Genomic DNA, 23,677 nt, shown 5'->3' on the forward strand with positions numbered 1-23,677 from the left:
AATTCTCACCTTTTTCATGTGCTTAGGTTATACCCTGCTTCCTTTAATCCCCAAAGCTGCCTGTTTTCCACAAGAAGGGACTTGCCTTTCAAAGCTGAATACAGCAGTGCTGCCACTACTACCCAGCAAGCTGTGTTTGCAGCTGCCATGAACTCATTCCCAGTGCAGTGACTTCTAAAATAGCCCCCTGTATCTTGTCACCACTGCTGCTCAGCCCTCAGTTTCATCTCATTAACTCCTGACTGTCTGAGATTTTTAACCTCTGCTGACTGCGGCTTGTCAAGAATGAAAGAATGGAAGTTCTTTGATCTCTATTTCATTTTCTCTTGATAATTTTTGCTTCTCTCTTTATTTTGGACCAAGAAGTAGACTACACTATATATAATACTTATCCCTGTTTGTGTTACTGTATTATGAAAACAAAAACAGTGTTTTAGAAGGCTTTGCAGATAGGGTAAAAAATCATAATTATAATTACTCATAATTATACCCTTTTAACACACCCAAATCTTGTTATTAATGCTACAAAACAACAAAATATGGACTTTGAAGTCAAGATGCCCAGGTTTAAATCCTGGTGCTGCCTTTACCATCTAGATGATATGATTTCTTCATGCCTGAGCTTCCTCACCTGTAAAATGCTGATAATACTATCTACTTTATAAATTGTGAGGATGAAATAGTGTATATAAGAAACCTAGGACATAATAGATGCTCAGTAAATACCTATTGTTAGTATTACCAATCTCTGCTGCTATTGTTAGTATTATCATTATCATAGCCATTGAGTAGAATCCCCTTATAAAATTCAGTAGTTGGTCAGGCATCTACCACCTGAAGCATGTTATTGGCCTTGCATATGGTTTCTTGATAATTAAGTTATACTAGTACTAACTGCTTCTGTTTCAAGTCAGTGTTGGTACCATTCATGATACCAAAAGGAAAAATGTTAGACCAAAGGAAACTAACTTAAGAACAGAGCTTTATAAGGTCATTTATCTTTTTATGGACTTAACCTTTCTATAAGTGAGAAAACTCCCTGGAATATGCCAGGTCCTAACGGTTCCATATTTAAAAGTTTTTTCCATATTCACTTTAAATCCTTGCCATGTGCAGATATGTTTTATATAGTTTTAATCATAGCTCATGTACCATTTGTATCACACTTTAACGTTTAATTTTGAAGTTTAAGCACATTTCCATGTTATTATGAGTTTAGAACTTTCTGAAATTAAACATTTTTCTAATGTAAAAGTAATCCAAGCATGTTGTAGAAAATATAGAAAATATAGATAAATGGAAAGATAAAGTACCCATAATTTTACCATTCAGAGATAACCACTGTTAACATTTTGGAATACTGTTTCTCCTATAATCTGTTGTTAAGTGCATGTGTGTATATCTGTGTGTATATTTGTTTTTTGTATATCTAGATTAAACTCATGTGTATGTGCATATTAACATAGAATACTTTAACCTTAATTGTTTTTATAAAAGCAATGCATAAAATTAAGAATAAATTTAGTTCAAACAATGCAAAAGGTACAAAGAATAAAGTGAAATATCACCTAAGTCCTCCCACAAAGGGAGGAACTCTGTTACTGTATTGGTGACATTTCAAAATACCAATACACACATATAGATTGTGTATGTATTTTTAACAATGATGTGATCATATTGTATGTGTACTTTTCTTTTATGTACTTTTCATTTAATATCAGATTTGTATTTCTCCATGTTATTAAAAACCTTTTTTTCATAAACATTTTTAATAACTGTGTACTATCCTATCGTATCACATTTAACCATTCCTCTAATGATTCTAGTTTTCCTCCCCTTTTTGGTATTTATAAATAACACTAGAATGAACAGCCCTGTAGAATACTCCTTCCATATTTCAACCTGTTTCCTGAGAGAAGGCTCCCATAGATGTTATTGTTTTTGAAACTGTCCATTAAGCAGTTCCTCCAACTTTACATAACCATTCACCTCTCATACTTCTTTTCAGTATCTTTTAAAGATAACGTTTATGTTAAAGGCCATTATAATCTCCTTTCTGATGTCAGAAATCTACTTTCATTGTAGAAAAGTTGAAAATACTGAAAAGCACACATTTATTCTGTTTTTGGTCTCTTTTCCATGCATCACCAGTATGTTTTTGTTTTGCAGAATTGAGGACGTGAGGAACAGACTGCTGTATAACCTGCTTTTTTTTTTTTTTACTACATACTGAATATTTTCTCATATTATTAAACATTCTACAATATGTACATTATTTTTCAGGTAACTTGATAAAACAATGGCCAGGGAAATTAAGATTCCTATGCTGGAAAACCACTGTAGGAAAGCCAGTAAGTTCCTTCTGGCTTGCTAAAAATTGTCAAAACTTCCCCCATTGAAGTCCTGCAGGGATGAAAAAGCATCTGAGCCATCTGTCTGAGTGCTGCTAAGCCTCGCCCTCCTCCACCATCTGTGGGGGTTCTGGGCCACTTTTTTAATGCAGTGGTTATGAGGTTAACACCATTGCAGCCACAGGGACTTGTGAGTTATGTCATCCACTTTACAAGGCAGCTGTGTGGCCTGCAGTCAGCATCAGTACATTTGTTTACACATAGGCTTACACATATGCCCATACTAGACTCTGATTAACTCAGTACATTGCCCAGAGCCAGGGATATTTTCTGAAAGTGAAAGCATGAGCTGTAGCCTTCAAATCGCCTTGTCACACTTTGGCAGCCTGGCATAGCAAAGAGGGCATGCTACTTAGGGTCACCAGACCCTAGCTGGGTGATCTTGCACAAGTCACTTCACCCATCTGAGCCTCAGTTTCTCTCTATAATGTAACAAAATACCTACCTATTGGAGTAGCTCTGAGGCCCGCATATAACAAAATGTCAGTGTCATCCTCTTCTCTCCCTTACTCAGCCTAGAAGGCAGTGTAGCCTTTTCTAAATGACCCTCCAGGTCCTCAGACCCTCAATTTCTACATCTGTGCATTGGCTCCCAGCTCTGCAACTGGATACTTTGAGGGTGGAAATGAAACACCCAAACTTTTTGTCCCACTTGTCGAAAAGTTGCAGGGAATTCTGAGGGATAAAAAAACTGCAAGCGTGTACATTTCTAGTTTGTAATAATTTGGCAACTTGATAGCAGAAGTGCAGAGCCTCCTCAGAAGGTGAGAAAATCAGGATTCATGTACCTAATGTTAAAGGTGCTGAGCAAAAAGTATCAGGTCTTTGGGATCCCCCAACTCTTCCCAGTTTTCCCAACTAGAGAATGCTTTCACAGGTAGTGCCATATCTGCAAGTGTGATTAGTGACCCAGTCTTTCTTTCCAGTCAGCATACTTGAAAACCTGTCACCTTCTGGGTTTTTTCATTGTTTCTGTTTGAACTCTCTCACCGCAGCTCTGTCGAAACGCCTTACAAACCCTTTCCTTGTGGCCTCCACCTTAGCCTTGCACCAGAACAGAGAGATGATAGACCCAGACAAGTTCTGCAGCCTCTGCCATGCAACTTTCAACGATCCTGCCATGGCTCAACAGCATTATGTGGGCAAGAAACACAGAAAACAGGAGACCAAGCTCAAACTCATGGCACACTATGGCCGGCTTGCAGACCCTGCTGTCACTGACTCATCAGGTAAGGGGACCTGCTCACAGCTGAGTCAGGGCTGGATTACTAGGGCTCCCAGGCCACCAAGGTTGTGCTTATTGTTCCTTCTGTCTTCTAAAACAGGCTTTGCAAACTCAAATGCCTGCAGAAACCAGACAGGAAGAAAAACAGGGAGGATATGGTCAGCTGTAGAGTGCATGCCTCACCTAGGCAGCTCTAGGTAGTTGCTACTATATCTTCCAGTTTTTCAAAAGAAAAGCAGAATTTGTATAAGAATTCCCCTAATTTTTAATTGTAACTAAATTAAAAAATTTTTAAACCCTGTGTGAGTCAACCATGTTTACAAGCCACATTTGGGCTATGGGCCACCAGTTTGCAACCTCCAATTTAAACTGCCCATCATCCACATTCCTTGTATGAAGGCCTTAGCAGCCTCTGCCGGGTTTTAGAGTCCTCAGGACCCCTCCTCTCTCCGCAGCTGAGGCCTGCCTATGTATCTGGGAGAGCACAGTGAAGGAGACCGCTCTGACTCCTAATATTAGGTACTTCCCTGACCTCAAGATGCCAGTCAGCATCTCATGAGTCACAAAAAGTTAGGAGCCCGTCCCATCACAGAAGTTACTCATTGCCTGTGATAATGGTGGGAGAGGGGGAGATTATTGTTTTCTCTTTCAGTCAGTAAATACTATATATACCTCATCAAGGTGTAGTAGTGACCAAGACTGACACAGTTCCTATCTCATGGGCCCCATGTGAGCATTGGTGTTGGTCCTTAGGGCTTCCTCCCCATTCTCTGGATATGTAGCACCAGTCAATATTTGAAGCCCCTGTGGAATCCAGGTGTAAACAACTTGGCCTCAGGGAACCTGCTGCTCAGTTATCTCTGCTTTTTCCACAATCCTAGACAGGTGAACCCAGATGCCATAGATGTTCCAGACCACACGTGGGCAAGGGGAGGGATCATACCTCTCCAACAGCCCCCAAACCCTAAAGCAGCCATACAAGACAAGCAGTCCTTGGGCAAGACTGACACAGATAGGACCCATGCAAAGCAGTGGCTTTGAAGCAAGGGGGAGATCCCTTTAGAAGGCAATGCCTTCCCCTTTAACAGGATCAATTTCATATGCTAAGAAATCTAGAAATTTCAGAACCAAGCTCCTCACAATCCTACCTCATGAAGCCCTCCTATTTTGACCTGTGACTAATAGAAACAACATAGCTTCCAGCTAGCATGTCCATCCTTTACTCAGCCCTGCCCTGGTCATTCCCTCATTACTTCTTTATACTCGAGGCTCACATTTCTCTTATTTATCCAAGAATGCCAAACTTAAATCCTGCATATCATTCAGGTAGCCAAATCCTTCCAGACATCAGAGCACTTAGCATCCCCTCAGGTTACCGGAATCTTCCTCTGCTTCACCCTATCATGTTCTCTCCCTACTTAGGGACTTCCCTCCTATGCAGGATAGGTCTGCTTTCTCTGCCCCAATTGATCCCCAATTTCTTCAACCCCTGTACATAGGGTAGGTTTTCAGATCTTGTTGAATTCATATATAATCAAGAAATATTTGTTGATTTCTTTCCTAATATATGCTAGGGATTGTAGATATGATAGTAAATAAAAAAAGTATTATCCATGTTCTCATGGAGCTTAGAGTCTAGTAGAAAAGACAGGTATTGAGTAAAGAACTAAAAGTGTTACAAGCTTTAGGAAAGGAAATGAGATATTATGGAGATAACAGGATGGAGGAGCAGGGATTAAGGAAGGCTTTCCAAAGGCAAGGGGATAGTGTGGGGCAAAATAATGCTGGAGTGATGAACAAGCATCCAGTCACAGCATTGTAGGTCATGTTAAGGATTTGGGCCTTTCTCCTAAGATCATTAGTAAGTTATTGACAGCTGAAGCATTATCAGATCATTCTGGTGACAAATAAAGAATGGCTTGGAATCGGGAGGAAAGGTTGTGGAGAGAGACTAGCAATGGGACTATTATAGTAATTCATGCTGGAGAAGATGGGAGCCTGGATTAAAGTAGAAGTGGAGCAGGTAAACAGAAGTAAATGGATTCAAGAGGTATGTAGGAAGTAGAATTATCAGTACTTGGCCATCAGATGTGGGAGATGAAGGAAAGGGAACAGTCAAGGATGGTACCCAAATGTAATCTTAAGCAATTAGGTAGATAACCAGATTTTGTCAGCTACAGTTTAAGATGCCCATGAGATACTCAAATAGAGATGTTAAAGAGGCAGTTAGATATGTAGGTCTAGATTTCAAAATAGAGGTCTGTGTTAGAGATATTGCCATTTTGGCAGGTCAGAAACTGTTACATATTGGTAGTTTCTTATGCTTTAACCTAATAAGTGGTAATTGAAGTCAGATATGTGAATGAAATCCCTTACAGAGTTAAGAGAGGGAAGAGCTGAGGGTCTGAAATTGAGCCTTATAGAAATTCTGTCACACACTACAACATGAATGAAGCTTGAATTATGCTAAGTGAACTAAGCCAGTCACAAAAGACAAATCTTGTATGATTCCACTCAAATGAGAGATCTAGAATAATCAAACTCATAAAAGCAGAGTAGAATGGTGATTGCCAAGGGTTATGGGAAGAGGGGAATGGGGAATTGTTTAATGGGTGTAGATTTTCAGTTTTAGAAGATAAAAAATTTCTGGAGATTGCTTGCCCAACAATGTGAATATATTTAAATGATGGAAACACAGTTTCTCTAACCCAGATCTTTCCTTTGATATTACTGAAATGTATACTTAAAATGGTGGTAAATTTTCTGTTACATGTATTTGGCCACAATTAAAAATAAAATAAGAAAAAGAAAGTAAAAAAAAAAACTTGAGCCTCTGGAATGCCTTTATTAAACAGTGGAGGCCAAATAGGAGACAGCAAAAGAGATAGAGAAGGAGCCACCAGAGGAGAAAACTCAAGTGTGGCCTGCTGAAAGCCAAGGGCAGGAAGACCGAAGGAGGGAAGAGTTACCAGTTCCGTCAGGTGCTGTTGAGTGGTCAAATATGATGAGACCTCATAAGCATCCATTTTGTCCATTAAATTTAGATACAGGGAAGCCATTAATGGCCTCAGAAAGAGAGAGAGACAGAGTGTGTGTGTGTGTGTGTGTGTATAGTATAGTGGGATAGGTTGCAAAGTAATTGAGAGGCAAGGAAATGGAGAAGCCTGTGTTAGGTTTTTCAAAAGGCTTGGCAGTAAAAAGAGATTCAGGTCTTCTTCCAAATAAGCCAGATGTGTAAAAATCAGCTCTAATGACTTATGCTTCATAAAATCACGTGGGTAAATGAGAATATCAAACATGTAAAACAAAAACAGATGAAAATTCATGTGTGTGGGTACTGGACAAACCTGTTCTTTTAGAAGCTCCAGTGAATTCTACAGGTGCCCCAAATGACAACTTGAATCTGACTTACAGATCAGCAAATAGTATGCTGAGATCTTGTTCCTCAGAGGGGACATGTCCAGAGACCTGTGATACAGAGGGAAGAACAAAGGCTTCACGCACCACAGAGCCAATCCCAGATCTGACCCCAGGTCAACCACTTAACCTCTCTGAGCTTGTTTCCTGCTCTGAAAAATGGAGATAACTACCTCTCTTGCAGGATTGTTGTAAGAAGTGAAGGACATAAATATCCAAAATCTTGGTATGGTACCTGGTGCTTAACAGATACTAAGAGTGGGCTCTTGTAATTTGGACATCAATGACTTAATCATTTGTGGTTTTCACCCCCACACAGCCCAGGTCCCACTCTTGACCTTGGGGGGAGGGTGGTTCTGCTAGTCCATTATGCTTCCTTTCCATGTTAGTGCTGAACCACAAAATCTGGCCTTAAATGTAGGACCTGAATTCTGATAGCAATAATTTTCCCCTTAAATGCTTTAAATGGTTGTGTCTTCCCTAGATACGAGGGAAACAAACATAGCTGGGAACAATAGCTAGCTTATTGGAGTACAGGAGATTGTTGTTGTTCTCAGTAGCTGCAGCTGCCATGGAAGGTTGGTTAAAGTTGCTCTCTACCTCTTTGCCAGCATGGCACATGGAATCCATAAGAGTAAAATAATAATAGTGATAAAAGCTCACATTTGTTGAGCACTTATTATGTACCAAATGCTTTTATCTGAATCATTACAATAATAACTTTATGAGGTTGATAGTAATATTAACCTCATTTTATAGGTAAGGACCCTGAGTCTCAGTGAAGCCCCACTTTTACAAATGAGGAAACCAAATCTCAGAGAGGTTAAGTACCTGGCCAGTGGTCCTACAGGTAAGAAATGATAGAGCTGGAATTTGAGCTTAGGCGATTCAGCTCCAAAGCTGTGAGACTTTAGGATGGCAGATGATTCTAAAGATGTCAGCCCAGGAAGACTTTGAAGTCAGGTGATGGCTGCTTTTCTTGTACAGCTCGCACCTGGCATGCTAGAGTAAGTACAGGCGTTGTAGTCAGCCAGACCTCAAACTGCCACCTACTAACTCTGTGTCCTTGTCTTTGTGACTATGCCTTACTTTCTTCATCTGTAGAATAATGGTAATAATGATCCTCAGGATCATTGTGAGGGCCAGACAAAATTATGTGAAGTGCATGACCTATATCAAGCATTTAGTAAATAATAGCTGCTTTTTACTGTGCTATGGTTATAAGTTGTATAATTGGTTTATAGTTGAGGAAAGCTGAGGATCGAAAAGGGGAAAGGATTTAGCCAAGGTCACATGAAGGCAGAGCCAAGAGTATAGCCCCTTACCTTGGCATCTGACCTATGCTCACTCTGCTAGACCATGTGGAAAAAAGACCACTTTGTCTTTGGAGTAGTCCTGGTAGTGAGACAGAGTGTCTGTGAGCCCCAAGGTAGAAAGAAAGATTGATATGTATAATAGGTGTTCTCATTAATTACTGTTATCGCAAGCTGGAAGAGAGTGACACCTTCCCAGAGATCTCTCAGTGAAGGGCATCTTTAATGAGGCGACTTACCGCATCAAGGTGGAAAGACAGTTATACCAAATGTCACCTCTTTGTTCTGTGAGTCTTTTATTTACTCAACAGACAGCTACTCTGACCAGGCTCAATGCTGGGACTGGGGGCACAGAGGAGAATGAAGATATTCTCAACCCCAGGGAACACACAGGCACACACCATGTACCCCCTGAGCATTGAGGCCTCTGGGATTCTCATCAGAGCCAGCCACCTAACCTCACCCCATCCATCCATCCTCAGAAGGACATTTGCACATACTGTCAAAAGCAGCATCCCCCAGTTCCCTTCTTACTGGATAACTAAGCTTCTTGACTTTTTATATGTGTTTCAGCCGGGAAGGGCTACCCCTGCAAGACATGTAAGATAGTGCTGAACTCCATAGAACAGTACCAAGCTCATGTCAGCGGCTTCAAACACAAGAACCAGTGAGTAATCATCCTTTGAAATTCAAGGGCATGCAGCAGGAGCTCAGGACTTCTAAATCACAACAAAGCCAGATACTCCTTGGCTAAATGGAATCCTGGCAACCTTTTTTCAGTCAACAAAAGATGAATGATTTAAGAAAAAGAAGTGTTTCCTCTGTAAGTTTCTCTCCCACCAGCTTCTCCTCAGTCTTTGGACTTGCTGGGCTGAAGGTTTTAGTATAGAAACATAGACAATTTCCATGGAGGTCTCCTGAAAGTACTTGAATTTCTTGGCCTTTAGCAGTCTGACTAGGGAAGCCCCTTTTTTTTTTTTCCACCACTGACCTGAAATCCCTATCGTTCACCATCAATTTTGTGGCAAGTGCTCCCTCTACAGGTCATTATCAAATATGAGGATGTTCTTTTCATTCATTGATCAAATACTTATTGAACACCCTCTGAGAGATGGCCAGTCCCTACTGTCGTGACCTTACATTCTGAATAAGCCAGTAAATAACCAGTAGTTACAAACTGCAAGAAGTGCTCTGTAGGGAAGAGGTAAATAGAGAGTCATCTTGAAAAGATTAACATTTTTTGAGCCCTGTTCTCTTTTAGGCCATTGCCAAACATATTCTCTTGGGTAATCCCAACAATATCCTACAAAGAAGGAGTTATTATTCTGATTTTATAGATACAGGCAACCACCTCTCAAAGTGATACTATGAGTCAGAGCCATAATCCAAACAGGCTTGTCTGGCCCACAGCATGCTCCTCCAGGGTATCATACTGACTGGGAGGCTATAGCACCATGTGATATGAAAAAGCTGAGGCCTCAGCAGGGGAAGGACCATATAGTTCTGTCCCTTCCTCTCTAAAGGGAACTGTGTAGTATGGACAGTATGCCACATCACCTTCTGAGATAGGAATTATCATCCCTTTTTCATAGATGAGGAAACTGAGTTTCAGGCAGGCAAGTCTGGTGAAATGCTTGCTTAGACTATGGTGGTTCATTCTGTGTTACTCTCAGAGATGAATGAAATAAAGGTGTTGGAAACAGGGTATAAAGTAGAAGATGTCCTTGGTTCTCTTCTCTGCTGGAAGTCTCTTCTCCCACACTGCAGGAGGTCATCTTCTTTATTTGTAGATGTGTCTTTAATTGGGAGAATCTTGAGGCTTCTTCTAGACAAGGACTTGCCACAAGCCCAGCAGCCCAGCCAGAGTCTCACTGCAGATACAGCATACCTCCCTAGCAGTTTGACTGGTGACAGTTTCAGCAGACACCCTGGAGCCAGCCAGGGCCCTGCCCTGGGGCTACCCAGACCTAAAATGCTAGCATTACTTACTGTTTTCTTCTACACTTTCCAGCCCTGTGACTGACCTGGGGTCAGTCAACCTCTCTGTGCCTAGTTCTTCTTCTGAAAGATTATTGCTACAATTTAACTCCTAATTCAGTCTCATTTAATTTACAACTCAAGTAAATCTAATAACAGGTTAAGTGATTTACTCAAAATCACATAGTTACTTGGAGTTAGACCCAGAACTCAAACTTCTTTGACTCCAAAGTCTATTTATTTTGTTCTGCTACTTCCAAATGGGATGATGTAAGAATTAGAGATAATATATGTTAAGTGCTAGGACCAATAAGGGGAGCTATTATAGAAGCTTTCATTCATATAACAAATGTTTATTGAGCACCTATCACATGCCAACCCTGTTTTGGGCACTGGGCTACAATGGAAACCCAGACCAGTGCTGTACCCTAATCCAAAGAAACAGACCCTAAACAAATCCATAACAAACAAGACAACATCAGGCCGTGCCAGGTGCCCAGAGAGTGGGATATAGAGTGACAGGAGAGCCACTTTAGATTTGGTGTAAAGGGAAGGGAATAGTCATTTTGTACCACCAGGGTCATGTAGGGCCCCACAGGCAGAATAAATGGTTTTGTGCAGTGGAAAGACACGGCTGCAGTCCTGAATCTACCACGCTTTTAAAAAACTTACTGTGGTCAGATCACTTAGACTTCCTGAACTTTAGTTTCCTTGTACGTAAAATGGGAGTGCTATTCCCCCCCTTGCAGAATTGCCATGAGGATGAGATTAGATGCTGGAAACAAAGCACCCAGCATTGTGCCTGCATGCAGTGGCCCTCAGTAAAGGAAATACTCCCTACTTACTACTCCAATGCCATGGAAGAGCTATGCTATCATTAGAATAAACTACCTGGAACATCATCACAACCACCACAGACTGACCATGTGCCTTCATTCCTTCCCAAATTACAGGTCACCAAAAACAACGGCATCACCCCTGGGCCAGATTCCAGTGCAAAGGCAGTCCATTCAGAAAGACTCAGCTGCCTTGGAAGACTAGAGGTGTTTCTGTTTAGCACCCCAGGTTGAACCAGCCATGAGCCAGCTTCCTGTGACTGTGGTCGCCCTTGGCTCCCTCTTCCTTCTTTCTTACACCTGGAGAATACCTAGGCCTGAGTCAGGAGTAGGCCACAGACAGCCTCTGATTGGTCCAGGCAAATCCACTCCTACTCCTCCCCTTTGGAATGGGCCCTGTTGGTCAAGACAAGGGAAGCAGGGATACTGAGAGGACTTTGGGTCTTACAGGGTGATACTTGGGAGAATGGCCTTTCCCCTTCCCCAGCCCCAGGGCCATATATCATGAGGCCCCATGCCTGCCTTTCTTCTGCAGGTAAGTTTTGAACCAGTCACTGCAGCTAAAGAACTGAGCTTTCCCTGAGTTCTAGGCACCTCCAGTGAAACCTAGAGCTTTAATACCAGACCTTGGCCTAGATGGAAAGGACAGATGGAAGTGGCTGCTGCATGGAAGCTTGGAGCTAATGTGATACTCCCCTTCCCCCAAAGAGCGCAGGCTTTCCTGAGCCTTGGACCAGATTCTGGTCAGTTATACAGGTTTTTGCCCACTGTGAAGTCTCCTGGAACAATGACACGGTTCGGGCAGAGCATTGCTGTTCCTCCTGCCCCTTCTCCTCAGTTCCTGAATGGTGCTAAGGATCTGCAGCAGGGGACAAGCTAGAGTTTGGAGGAGGCCCCAGTACCCACCCAGTGGGGTCATGGAAAGCTCCACTGAGGGCCTTTCCCTCCTCCATCAGAAGTGCTCTGACCCAGGATCACATGGAAAACTCCCCACATACAAGTTTCACTGATGGTTTTGTATCCTTAAAGGCAAACCATCTGGTGCCAGCCAGCTCAGAGGTTCACTGTTGCCCTTCAGCCCTACTAGTCCTCTACTCCTTGTGCATCTGATGACCTGCCGAGGTTGCTATGGTGCTAGCCCTCCTCCATCATCCATCAGGAGATTCCTGGGTGCCAGGCAACAGGATGGGGCCCCCAAGGAAAGAAAAGAGAGTGGGTGCAGTTTTCTGCAGTGAGGAAACAAATTTCAGGCCCCAAACCTGTATTTCTCCAACTCTATTGTTCTGTGGCACAGAACTTGCTTGGAATGTACTTTTCCTCATAGCTTTTGAGCAGGAATTCCAGGGAGTGTCACTACTAGAGGCCCCTCTTCATTGGTTCAAAGAAGCCCCTAGCTGCTCTTGTGGCCTCTTCTCCCCACTCTCTATCCCTTTGCCTGTGAAATGCCTTTTTGCATTGTGTGTAGGTATATGTGTGTGTGCTTATGCTCTTGTCTCTTGATCACTGAAGCATCTAAATAAAGAATTTCTCCCACGAGCCAGACTGCAACTTAACAGACCTGGGATTTGGGGCCATACTGCCATTGGTTCTAGTATGTGTGTCCTGACCCTTCTCCCTACTCAGATTCCCAGGGCCCAAATACTAATAGGAGTTGGGATGGAGACAGATATCCTAATTGCTTGGCAACCATGTGGAAGTCTTCCTAGGAGCCCTAAACTCAATACAATGTCATCCACTCTTCCACCTCCCCCTGTCATAGATGGCCTCATGGAGGTACTTTAGAAGGCTAAAGCTGGGAATCTACTTTGTTTGAGAGGACCATTCTGGCTGCTATGTGAAAAAATAATGAACACAGGAAAGGAGACAGGGGGCCAAAATAGAGGCTGTGTCCAATACAGCTCTCCCCTTCAAGGCAGAGACATAGTTTTGTTAATCACTACTTACCTAATGTACAGTGTGGGGTGTCATGAACTATTTGTTGAATAAGAGTGAGAGTGCATAGGGAGAGATGGCCTTTTCCTGCACAGCTCCTTCATAGTGATAGAGTTGTTCCATGAAACCTATTGTAGGCCTGGTGATTCTTAAAAAAAACCTTTTCCATGACCCAGAAATAATCTGGGAAAGGAGTGTGTATGACAGCCTCAGAAGCCCTTTGTCCAACCTTTGTTTCATATAGCCAGTTCTGAGGAAGATACCCAGGCAGCCTCAGTTCCCATTCTTCACTCAGCAAACTTCTTGGGCGCCTGCTCTTGGCCAGCTGGAAAAGGCCCTACCTGGTCCTCAAGGTGGGTTCTCAGCTTCCAAAATCCAGGCTACCTCATCAATTTCCCCAGAGTCCTACCTCACCCTGGATGTCAGAGTCAACTGCATTCACCGCATCTTAGCAAGGAATTGAAGGACGGAGGGTGGGAGGGCTGCCATATCATGCATGTGCCCTTGGCCTGCAAGACCTCATAGTCTGGACTCAGAAGTCCCTGCCAACCTGTGTGCCCTTTGGCATCGGGACACAGGGATGAACACTTCTTGCCCTTGGGGAACTCACACACAAACATCATTATGGCCATGGTTAGAGGTTGTACAGGCACAATGGAATGCCCAGGATTCAGGCACTAACTGAAAAAGCTGGAGAAGCTGGGAAACTAGCATTTGACCTGCATTACAACCTTTTGAGCTAAGTGATGGTATTCCATTTTACAGAAAAGGAACAAGGCTTGAAGAGGTGCAGCAATTTGCCCAAAGTCTTGCCACTAAGAAGCAGCAAAATGGATTGTAGAATTTGATTCTGTAGCTTCCTAATCCAGAACTCTTTCCAACAAGGACCAGAGTCCTCACCACATGCCCCCTGGGCCTGCCTGACCCATCTCCTGGCAGGGCCATGGTCTCAGAGTGAGAGCCACTGGGGGTAGGATGGCAAGACACCAGACAAGGCTCAATGGTTATTTATATTCCAAGCCCCCCCTTACCTCTCATAATTTTACCCAAGATTCCCATTGTATTAGACTAGTTATAACTATAAGGAACTTACCTATAACTGGCTAGCCAGAAAAGGAAATTAATTGATTCATTCGATTAAAAATCCTGATACAAAGATGGCTAGGTCGGGTTCTTACTGTGTCATCAGGAAGAACTTAATCTCACTCTGCTTTCCTGTGTATGGCCTCATACAGACTCTATTCAGAAGGTGGCAGGATAGCCACTGGCTATTCATATCCTAATAGATTGACAACTACAGTGGAAAGAACATCTTTGTCTACTAGTTCCAACAAAAAAATTCGAATTGACTCATTAGCCAACTTGGTCCTATTCCCATCCCTAAAGTAATCACTGCAGTAAAGGAAAATGGTACTCTGATTTGGGGCCTGAGAAAGAGGGAGCTCCACCTAAAACACATTAACTGAAAGATGTATCCTTAAAAGTAAGTGTGGGGCTCCTTCCAGATTAAGGGAGAAGAACAGATGTGTGCAGACAAAAATAACTGTTGTCAGCCATACCTAGAAACACTTTAACCATTTTTTCCCTTTTTGAGTTACAGCATACGCTTAGTATTGTGAACCAATTTTTAAAGTACTTAAATATCTGGGAGAGCAGTGACCCTCCAGATCAAGATACAGAAATTGCCAGCTCCCCAGAAATTTCCCTTGTTACACTTCCTAGTCAGTATCCCCCAGAAATAAGCACTATTTTGACCTCTATCACCATAGATTCGTTTGCTTGCTCTTAAATTTTATAAAAATAGAATCACATCCTCTTTAGCTCAGTATTATGTCTGTGAAATTCAACCATGTTATTGTGTCAGAAGTTTTTTTCCCATGCTGTGTAGTAGTCCATTATATGAATACACCACAAGTTAGCCATTCTATTGATAGACAGTTGGGTTGTTTCTAGGTTTGAACTATCATAAATAAAGCTATCATGAAATTTTTTGTATGTGTATGCACACAAGTGGAATTACTGCATTACAGGGTAGGTGTATATTTAACTTGTCTAGATAGTGCCAAATGATTTTCCAAAGTGGTTCTACCAATTTACCAACTTGTCAGCACTTGGTAATGTAAGTTTTTCTAATTTTGGCTGTTTCTGTAGCACCCAGGAATTTGAACCCAAGTCCTGACTTCATATCAGGGCCCCTTTTACTCTCAGCACCCCTGAGATCAGGTTTGAATTTCTCTAGTCTAGAAAGATCTCCAATGTCAATACTCAGGACCCACAATACACAATCCAGCAGGTAAACACCAGAGGGAGCTCCTGCCCATGGCTCTGGGGCCCAGGGAAGCTCTCACAGTGGCAGAGGCATCAGCCCTGGAGTGGCAGTCTAGTGATGTAGCAAAGAACTCGGGCTCTGGAATTGGCAACCAGGGTTCAGATCTCAGCTCTGCCACAGCAGGACTGTGTGATCTTGGTTAATTGACTTGTACCTCAAAGTGAAATACTAGTACCTACCTTGTAGGGTTATTGTGGGAATTAAAAGAATAGATATATATGAAACAATTATAGTACCTGGCACATGATAGATGCTATGTAAATGATGACTGCTGCTGTTTCTATTATTGACCTGAAGTAATCTCAGGGTCTCCCTGGTGAGATGAGGCCACGGGCAGATGGGTGTGGCAAAGCCCCCTGTATTAAAGACTCAGTGACTTATGAAATGCCAGAAAGCTAATTCAGACTGATGGGGCTGGGTGGCAGGGTGCAGGCAGTATGCTAGCCAGAGGTGATTCCTCCCTGAGCTCCAGCAATAAGTCACCTTCCATTAATAGGGAACTTCAGTTTATCCCAAGTACCCCAGGCTCTACAGCCAATGACAGCTCAGGTGAAGACAAAATGGACTCATGCTTGTAAAACTCTTAGCCCAGAGCTAGATGCAAAGTAAGTGTTGGAATGTAACAACCCCTTAGTGCAGACACAGAGCTGTGTATGTAACTGTACAGCAACCATGAGGCCATGTCATGGGAGACACTGGTCTGGTATTCAGAGTCCCTGGTCTTGGTCTGAGCTTTATCGTCATCTTCATGTAACCTGAGGCTTTGCAGTTTTCTGTGAAGGTTGGAAGAAATCATAGTTCCCGGCCCAAGTCCTGAAGAGGTAATAATGGGCAGTTAGGGGTTCTCAGTAGGTTAGGAAGAAAGCCCTTCCCTCACAGCAGCCTCCGCCAGATGAACTGTTCACACTGCCTAACCAGACCTTCTGATGAGTGATCACTAGTGTCAATACAGAAGGAAAAACAATTCTTCCCTTTGACCAACTGTCCACCTAACAACCTCCCCTACTCTGCCCTGAGCCAAGCCTGCATTACAGAAAGGGCAGATATGGTCCTGTTTTGGCAATCCCGGTCTCACTGTCCTCCATAAATGCTGCTTCACCTGTCCAGGAGTTCCAATATGCAGAAGAAACGTATGGCTCTGTAAATGGGTCCGTGCTACAGGGCAGTGACCCCAATGGCCACTAGGCCCCTCCATTTCTGCTCAGCAAAGTAGACCAGCCCAAGAACCTTATTGTTTGCATGCCTAAGAGAATAGAATGTCTTTTCTTGAGCCCCTTTATTTGATATTTCATACAGTCCTCAAGACAACTTGAAAAGACTCGATTTCTGAAAGAAACTCAGAAGCAAAGTTTTGCAGTCTGTTGAATGAATCCAAGCAGTAGCTACAAAGAGATTTGATGCCCCCTCCACCCTGCCTCCGTGCTGCCAAACCTTTGTTAGCAGCCAGCTCTTTCTACTTACTAAGGCCGCCTTGCCTTTCCCTCGGGTCATTTCTCTTGGGAGGGAGGACCTTGGGAGGGAGGACATCCCTGTTTGAGGCTTTTAATTCAGTCACCTTCCTGGGAGAATATCTGATGTCTGGCCTGCTCATCAGCCTTTCTTTTTCACTTTTCCCTTGGACATCTCTGGCTCCACTCTTAGACCTGTGGTTCTGAGAGACTGGCCCCACTCCCTGGGTTGAGGGTGACGCAGGCTTGGGAAATCAGAATCCTAAGTCTGTAGCTGTTAGTAGCTATCTTTGCCACTCAGAAGGACAATCCGTCTGAGAATTAAGCCAACACCACCAGAGGAAAACAGAGCTTAGAGATAAGAAGAGACTGATTTCTGATGAACACCTGGATCCAACCACACCTGAATCTAATACTCTCAGGACTTTTTTAATTATGTGTCAATAAATTCCCTTTTTCTTTAGGTCAGTTTAAGTCAAGTCTCTGTTACAACCAACAGTGTGGCCTAATACATGTTCCAGCTCCCCTGTCAACCTGGAGACCTCCACTAATCCTGAGATCATTGATCCCCAAGGCTGATTAGCTTCCCTTCTGTGCTCCCGTATGCTCTGTGCCCCCTCTAGCATTGCCCTTAATGTACTATGTTATGATCTGTTTAATTCCCCATCTCTTTTAAATTAGAAACTATTTGAGGGCAGGAACTGGAACTTATTTATCATACAGGGTACCTGGAGCCCATCATAAGACTATGATTGTTTTAATAACTGCTTGATGATTGAGTAAATCCATGGATAATGAATAAAAGTAGGTTTGGGACCATTGCTGAGATGTCACAGAAAGACTTTTTTGAGGTAGCTGAGCCTCTAGTGGTTATCAAGACCAAGGGAATCAGGTTGCTGGGGTGGGAGGAGAGTTAGTGAAAGGACCTAGCAGAGGGTGTGGGGTATAATAGGTATTTCAATAGTGGCGTCTCATGAATGTTTGCCTTCCCTCTGTGTCCATGCCCTTTTGCAATGTAGCTTTGTCATTCCGACCATCAAGATGGGGAGTCCACTTCCCAACCCCTTGAATCTTGGCTGGCCTTGAGACTTGCTTTGATCAGAGAATGCAATGATGTGACATTGTGTAACTTCCAAGGCTAGGACTGAGACCTTGAAGCTTCTACTCCTGTCACTGTGAAAAGAAGTCTGGGCTACTGTGTGGAGATGAGAGACCATGTGGAGAGAGGCCAGCAGCCAGCTCCACACATGTGAAGGAGGCCATCTTAGACCTTCACACAGCAGAGCCACCAGCATAAGCAATCTTAAGCAAGACCAGAAGAGCTGCCAAGGTGAGCCTAGCTAATCCACAGAATCATGAGGAATAATAAATTGTTTTAAGTCACTACATTTGGGGATGGTGTCTTATGTAGTGAAGGCTCACAGAATCACCAAGTATACTAATTATATCTTATTTTGGCCTCCTGGTATCTATTTACCTTCTTCCTATAATAGAATTTTCCTTGAGGAACCCCACCCTCAGCTATGTGCTCTGGGTGGGGATAACCACCACCTTCTTGGCTTTTGCTAGAATGATTGGGAAAAAATTGCTAAATGGGAAGGTCTTCAGCATACAGGTGTTGGTAACCTTCTTTGTTACCTCTTGGGGAGCATCTGCCAAGAATGAAGCCATAGGGAAGAAAGTAGAAGAGAAAGTGAGTCTTGATCTAGCTATTCCTGAAGCTTGACCCACCCCTGGACTTTATTTTTATGGAATTTTTTAAAATTATTACTATTTTAAAATGTGGGATTCACATATAAATCAAGTATAAAAATCAAACGAATATTCATATTTGACCTGATTGTTTATAGTTCATAATGCGTGATCAAAACCGAAAGTTCCTGTGATGACTGCCCTTGTACTGTTCACCATGTAAGAACTTATTCACTATGTACGAACCTGTTCACCATGTAAGAACTTGTTCGTTATGCTTCAGAAGATTGGAGACTGATGAGAATTAGGCTGGGGGTGGATTAATGATTGTGCATTGAGCATTGACTCCCCTATACAGAATTTTATTGTTGTTAACAACCATTTGATCAATAAATGAGAGACGCCCTCTCAAAAAAAAATTATTACTATTTTATTTCACTACTTGTATTTACTTTTTATTTGTTTATTTTTATTGAGGTATACACAATAAAATGCACAAATCTTAGTGTATAGCTCAATGAGTTATGACATATGTATATACACTCATGTAACCATCACCCAGATCAAAACATCAAACAGTCTCACTGATTTTCCCCTTTCACCGATCTCACTCATACTCCCACTGTTTTCCCCTATGGCAACCACCAGTCTGTTCTTTGTGTCTGAGTCTATTTCTTTTCTATTCTATTTTTACTATTTCTATTTCTTGTTTTTTTGTTTTTTTTAGATTCCAGATTCCACATATAAGTGAAACCATATAGTATTTGTCCTTCTGTTTGACTTAATTTCACTTAGCATAATACCCTCTTAGGTCCATCCATGTTGTCACAAATGGCAGGATCTCATTCTTTTTTTATGGCTGAGTAACATTCCATTGTGTATATGTACCACATCTTCCTTATCCATTCATCTATTGATGGATACTTAATTTGCTTCTATATCTTGGCTATTGTAAATAATGCTGTGATAAACATAGGAATGAGTATATCTTTTTGAATTGGTGATTTTATTTCTTCAGGTAAATTACCAGAATTGGAATTGCTAGGTCATGGTATTTCTATTTTTAGTTCTTTGAGAAACCTCCATACTGCTTTACATAGTGGCTGCACCATTTACAATCCCACCAGCAGTGTAGGAGGGTTCCCTTTCCTCTACATCCTCTCCAACATTTGTCATTTCTTATCTTGTCCATATTAGCCACTCTGACTGATATGAGGTGATATCTCATTGTGGTTTTGGTTTGCATTTCCCTGATGATTCGTGATGGTGAAGCATCTTTTCATGTATCTCTTGACCATCTGTATGTCTTCTTTGGTAGATCCAGCTATTCTTAAAGCCCGATCTACTCCTGGACTTTAAATTTGCATAAACTAATAAATTCACTATTTTGCTTAAGCCCATTCAAGTTGGAATATCTGTTACTTGCACCTAAATGAAAATGTTCCCTGAGAGTCAGGAAGTTTGACAGGGGCTGAGCAGTTCTGACAGAAAACTGTTAGAATAGAATAGAGGCCCCTAGTGTGAGAAAAGGAATTTATTTTCCTCCACCCCTACTGTAGGACCATGGGATGAGATACAGTCTCTGTCCTAGAGGATCTCATGGGTGCAAATGACTCATAACAATTGCAATGAAGTGCTGCAAAGGAAAATGCCAGTGCAGCCAGAACATGAAATAGGACTGAGCCTAGGCCGGGGTAGGGCAAGAAGGTCTCTGGAGGAAGTGACATTCAAGCTGAGACTTGAAGGCTGAATAGGAATTAGCCTGTGGGTGACAGGAATGTTCAAGGCTAGGCGAACAGCACCAGTGCCCAGGTCCTGGGGCAAGATGCTGTTTGTCACCTTGAAGGAGAAGAGTGTGTCCCCATATGAGGAGCGTAACTCCCAGGAGCCAGGTCCCTCAGGGCATATCAAAATTTTAACCAGAAAGCAACAGAAATAAAGTTCACCTAGTTTAAGGTCATGGAACTACCAAGCACACAAAAGATATTACATGACAAGCATTCTGCCTGTATCACATGAAGGGCAGGAAGGTCACCACTATCTCCACCAACATTAAGCACTAAACACTGCTGACTTTGTCACTCGCCAGCCATCCTGGACCCTGGATCGCACTGCTCCCGGCCCAGGAACTCAGTCCTCTTTCCACAGCCCCCATCAGGGAACACTCCTCCTGGGCCTCCCAGGCCCCACTCCTGGGCATCACTGGTTCTCTGGAGGAGACACCATGAATTGGCAGAAGCTGGGCTTTAGCTGAAAGAGAAACTAAGGTACCTAGCATTTTCAGCTTCCTTCTTGAGAGTTGAACTCTGTCACATAAAATGGGGGTATGCCCCCATTTCCTAGGTATTCCTCAAACCTAAAAAAAGATTCAGATGACAAATAAATAAGATGATTTGGTCTTGTGGTGGTTCTAAAGTCCACAGACCTTTTTATATTCCTCTTCTCAAGTGGTCACGTTTAATCTCCTCCCCCTTTACCCCACCTTGAGGGATATAATTAGAGATTCACTTTTGACAAATAGGTTAAAGCAGAAATGATTAAGTGAGACTTCTGAGGATAAGTCATGAAAGGAAAGGAGCGACACACAGCAGCAATTCACTGGAGAATTCCGCTGTATTAGGGAAAGGTGCTGGGTTATATAGGAAGGAGCATGGGGTGATTGTGGTGTTACTTCTACAGGGCTGGTGACTATTGGCTAGGTGCTGGGATTGGGAGGGGGGCGAGAGGTGATTGGGCTTCAGGTGGCGCCGGCGGGAACCGAGGACCCCGAAGAGAAGCTGGAAGTTCGCCATCTTACTGGTGGGGGCCCTTCAAGTCATAAAAAACAATGTCGGTCTTTTGCAGTTTCAGTCTTTCTGTCTTGGCTCACCAGCTCTGTTGAAAAACAGCTGACATGTCCTGTGGACACTCAAGCAGCCCTGTAGAGAGGCTCACGTGGAGAGAAATGGAAGTCTCCTTCCAACAGCAAACCAATGTTTGCTATTTTAAGCCATTACATTTGGGGGTAATTTGCTACCCCAAATGCAATAGATAACTAATATAGGTCTTTATCCTAAAAGCAATGGGAAGACTTTGAAAGCTTTTAAACAAATAGAAGCCATGATGAATTTGTTGACATGTGAACAGATGATTACTGTGGCCTAGAAGCCAACAGGTGGTAGTGGAGACATAAAGATAAAGGAGTAATTTCTACTGGGGAGGACATTTATTAGGAACCTTTTTTGGTAAATATAGAATAGAAAGAAAAAAAGGCAAATGAGCTTAAGAAAAAAATACTTGGCTCACGTAAATGAAATGTTCAAAAAAGTAGTTGACTTCAGACATGGCTGTATCTAGGCACACTTCATCTCTTGGTCCTCTCATTTCCTGTGTTGGCTTCATTCACAGGTAGCCTCTTTTACACAGGTCTAGGCTTCCATTAACATACCTCAGGGACCTCTAAGAGTGTTTAGTTTCTCATTAGTTCCAATAAAAGATCCAAACTGTCTTCATTAACAAACTTGGGTCACATGCTCATCCCTGACCTTATCACAATAGCCTTGGGGATGGAATATTCTCATTAGAATAAGGGGCCTCCCAAAGACCTCTTCCAGGTCCAGGGGCACATGTCCATCACAGGAACCTGGGGAAGTGTTGGATCCACCCAAACCCATGGACTGGAAATAGAGAAGGGCTAGAACCTCAAAGAAAATTAAAGGGCTATTTCCAGAGAGAGGAAAAGGGTCTAGATGTCCAGTTCAGAGTGGTTGGAAAGGTCTCAGAGAAGGGGGAATACCTGAGAGGAAGTCAGAAATCTGAATGGCAGGCATCTGGTAGGATGGCTGGAGGGAGGAAAGGGGAGGCCAGCAGGACTGAGGAAGGACTTCCCAGCATAAGAGCGGCAAGTGCAAAGACCCCATGTGAACCAACCAGGCCCATTCAGGAGGTGCTGCAGCTCAGTGCCACTGGAACTCAGAGCGGCTGGAACTCAGAATGGGTGTCTGGGGAGGGGACAGATAGGACAGGGAAGAGCAGCAGAGGCTGTCTTACAAAGCCTTAATTGCCAGTGTTAGGAGCTAGGGATACCAGTGGATGGAGGGGAGAAAGTAGTTAAAAGCTGAGGAATGAGTTGATTAGATCTGTGTTTTTAAGAAGCCATCTGGGAGCTGATGGGGAGATTGGTGATGCAGACACTATTAGGTGCCTGCCCAATGCTCAGTCACCCCTTCTTTTTAACAGACCCTGGTTTTGTTAGGGGAGAAAATGTATTCCACAGGATAAATATGTGTCCCAGCCTCCTTTGAAGTGAGGGGTGGCCATGTATTAGTCTGGTCAAGGAGATAAAATCAAAGGGTGCTTAGTACAGATTCAGTACTTTGTGGCTTTTCTCTTCCTCCTGCCTGACCACTAGTGTGATGGCAGGAGCTGAAATCACCATTTTGCAACCATGAGGGAAAAGTCTAGAGAATTGATAGATCCCAAATGTGACTTCAGACCCACCTTTACTCATCTCCAAAACTGGGACTAAGTAACAGATGACTAAACCCCTGTTTGGTTTAAGCCCTTATCATTTAGGTTTTCTGTTACTTGTGCTCAAAATCCTGCATGGTCCAGATGGGCAACAGGCATGGTGGAAAAGGGTAAGGGCCCCTCTGCATTTTGTTTCCTGATTCCCTTCACACCACCAACCCTCTAGTCTTTCCTGCCCAGCCTTTGCCACTTCGCAGCTGGCCTGGCCCTCTCTCCTCCAAACAAATGTCCATGCCAAGACCCAGTGGAAATTAGGTTTGTAGGCCCAAGTCTACAAAGAGCTGCGTCTGGCAAACCCTGAAAGCCCTCAAGCTCCATCCCCACCCCATCCTCGCAAGCCAAGACATCGGTCCACAGTATCTGGGACTAGTGGACAAGGAGCCCAAGGGTGCTGCTGTGACTCTGGAAAGCATGGGGATCCCTCCTAGCCCATTCTGCTCCAAATGGCTTAGTCTGAGGGGCCTCCTGAAGACCTCTCCCAGGCTACCAACATTAACACCAGACTCCCTGACTCCACTACAATGCTCCGGACAGCCTGTAATTCATGGCTTTGTTGTTTCCAGAGTAGAAATTGGACACAGATGTGCC

General features: G+C 43.0%; 1 protein-coding gene across 6 annotated transcripts in view; it reads left to right on the forward strand.

The window, feature by feature from the left end:
* The window catches only part of ZNF346 (zinc finger protein 346), a 36,261-nt gene extending 23,546 nt beyond the window's left edge, over positions 1-12,715 (forward strand). For 3 of the 6 annotated variants that reach the window (XM_017662456.3, XM_036995062.2, XM_017662451.3), the window contains 3 exons: positions 3,407-3,640; positions 8,940-9,033; positions 11,297-12,715. In XM_017662456.3, coding sequence (XP_017517945.1) covers positions 3,407-3,640; positions 8,940-9,033; positions 11,297-11,384 — 416 coding nt within the window. In that variant the 3' untranslated portion in view covers positions 11,385-12,715. Of the gene's footprint in view, positions 1-3,406; positions 3,641-7,812; positions 8,901-8,939; positions 9,034-11,296 lie in introns of those variants that run through there. The other 3 variants (XM_017662452.3, XM_017662453.3, XM_073232639.1) reach the window with 3 other exon arrangements.
* The last annotated feature ends 10,962 nt before the right edge of the window (positions 12,716-23,677 follow it).

This window comes from Manis javanica, chromosome 1 (genome assembly GCF_040802235.1).
Source record: "Manis javanica isolate MJ-LG chromosome 1, MJ_LKY, whole genome shotgun sequence".
Taxonomy (NCBI): domain Eukaryota; kingdom Metazoa; phylum Chordata; class Mammalia; order Pholidota; family Manidae; genus Manis; species Manis javanica.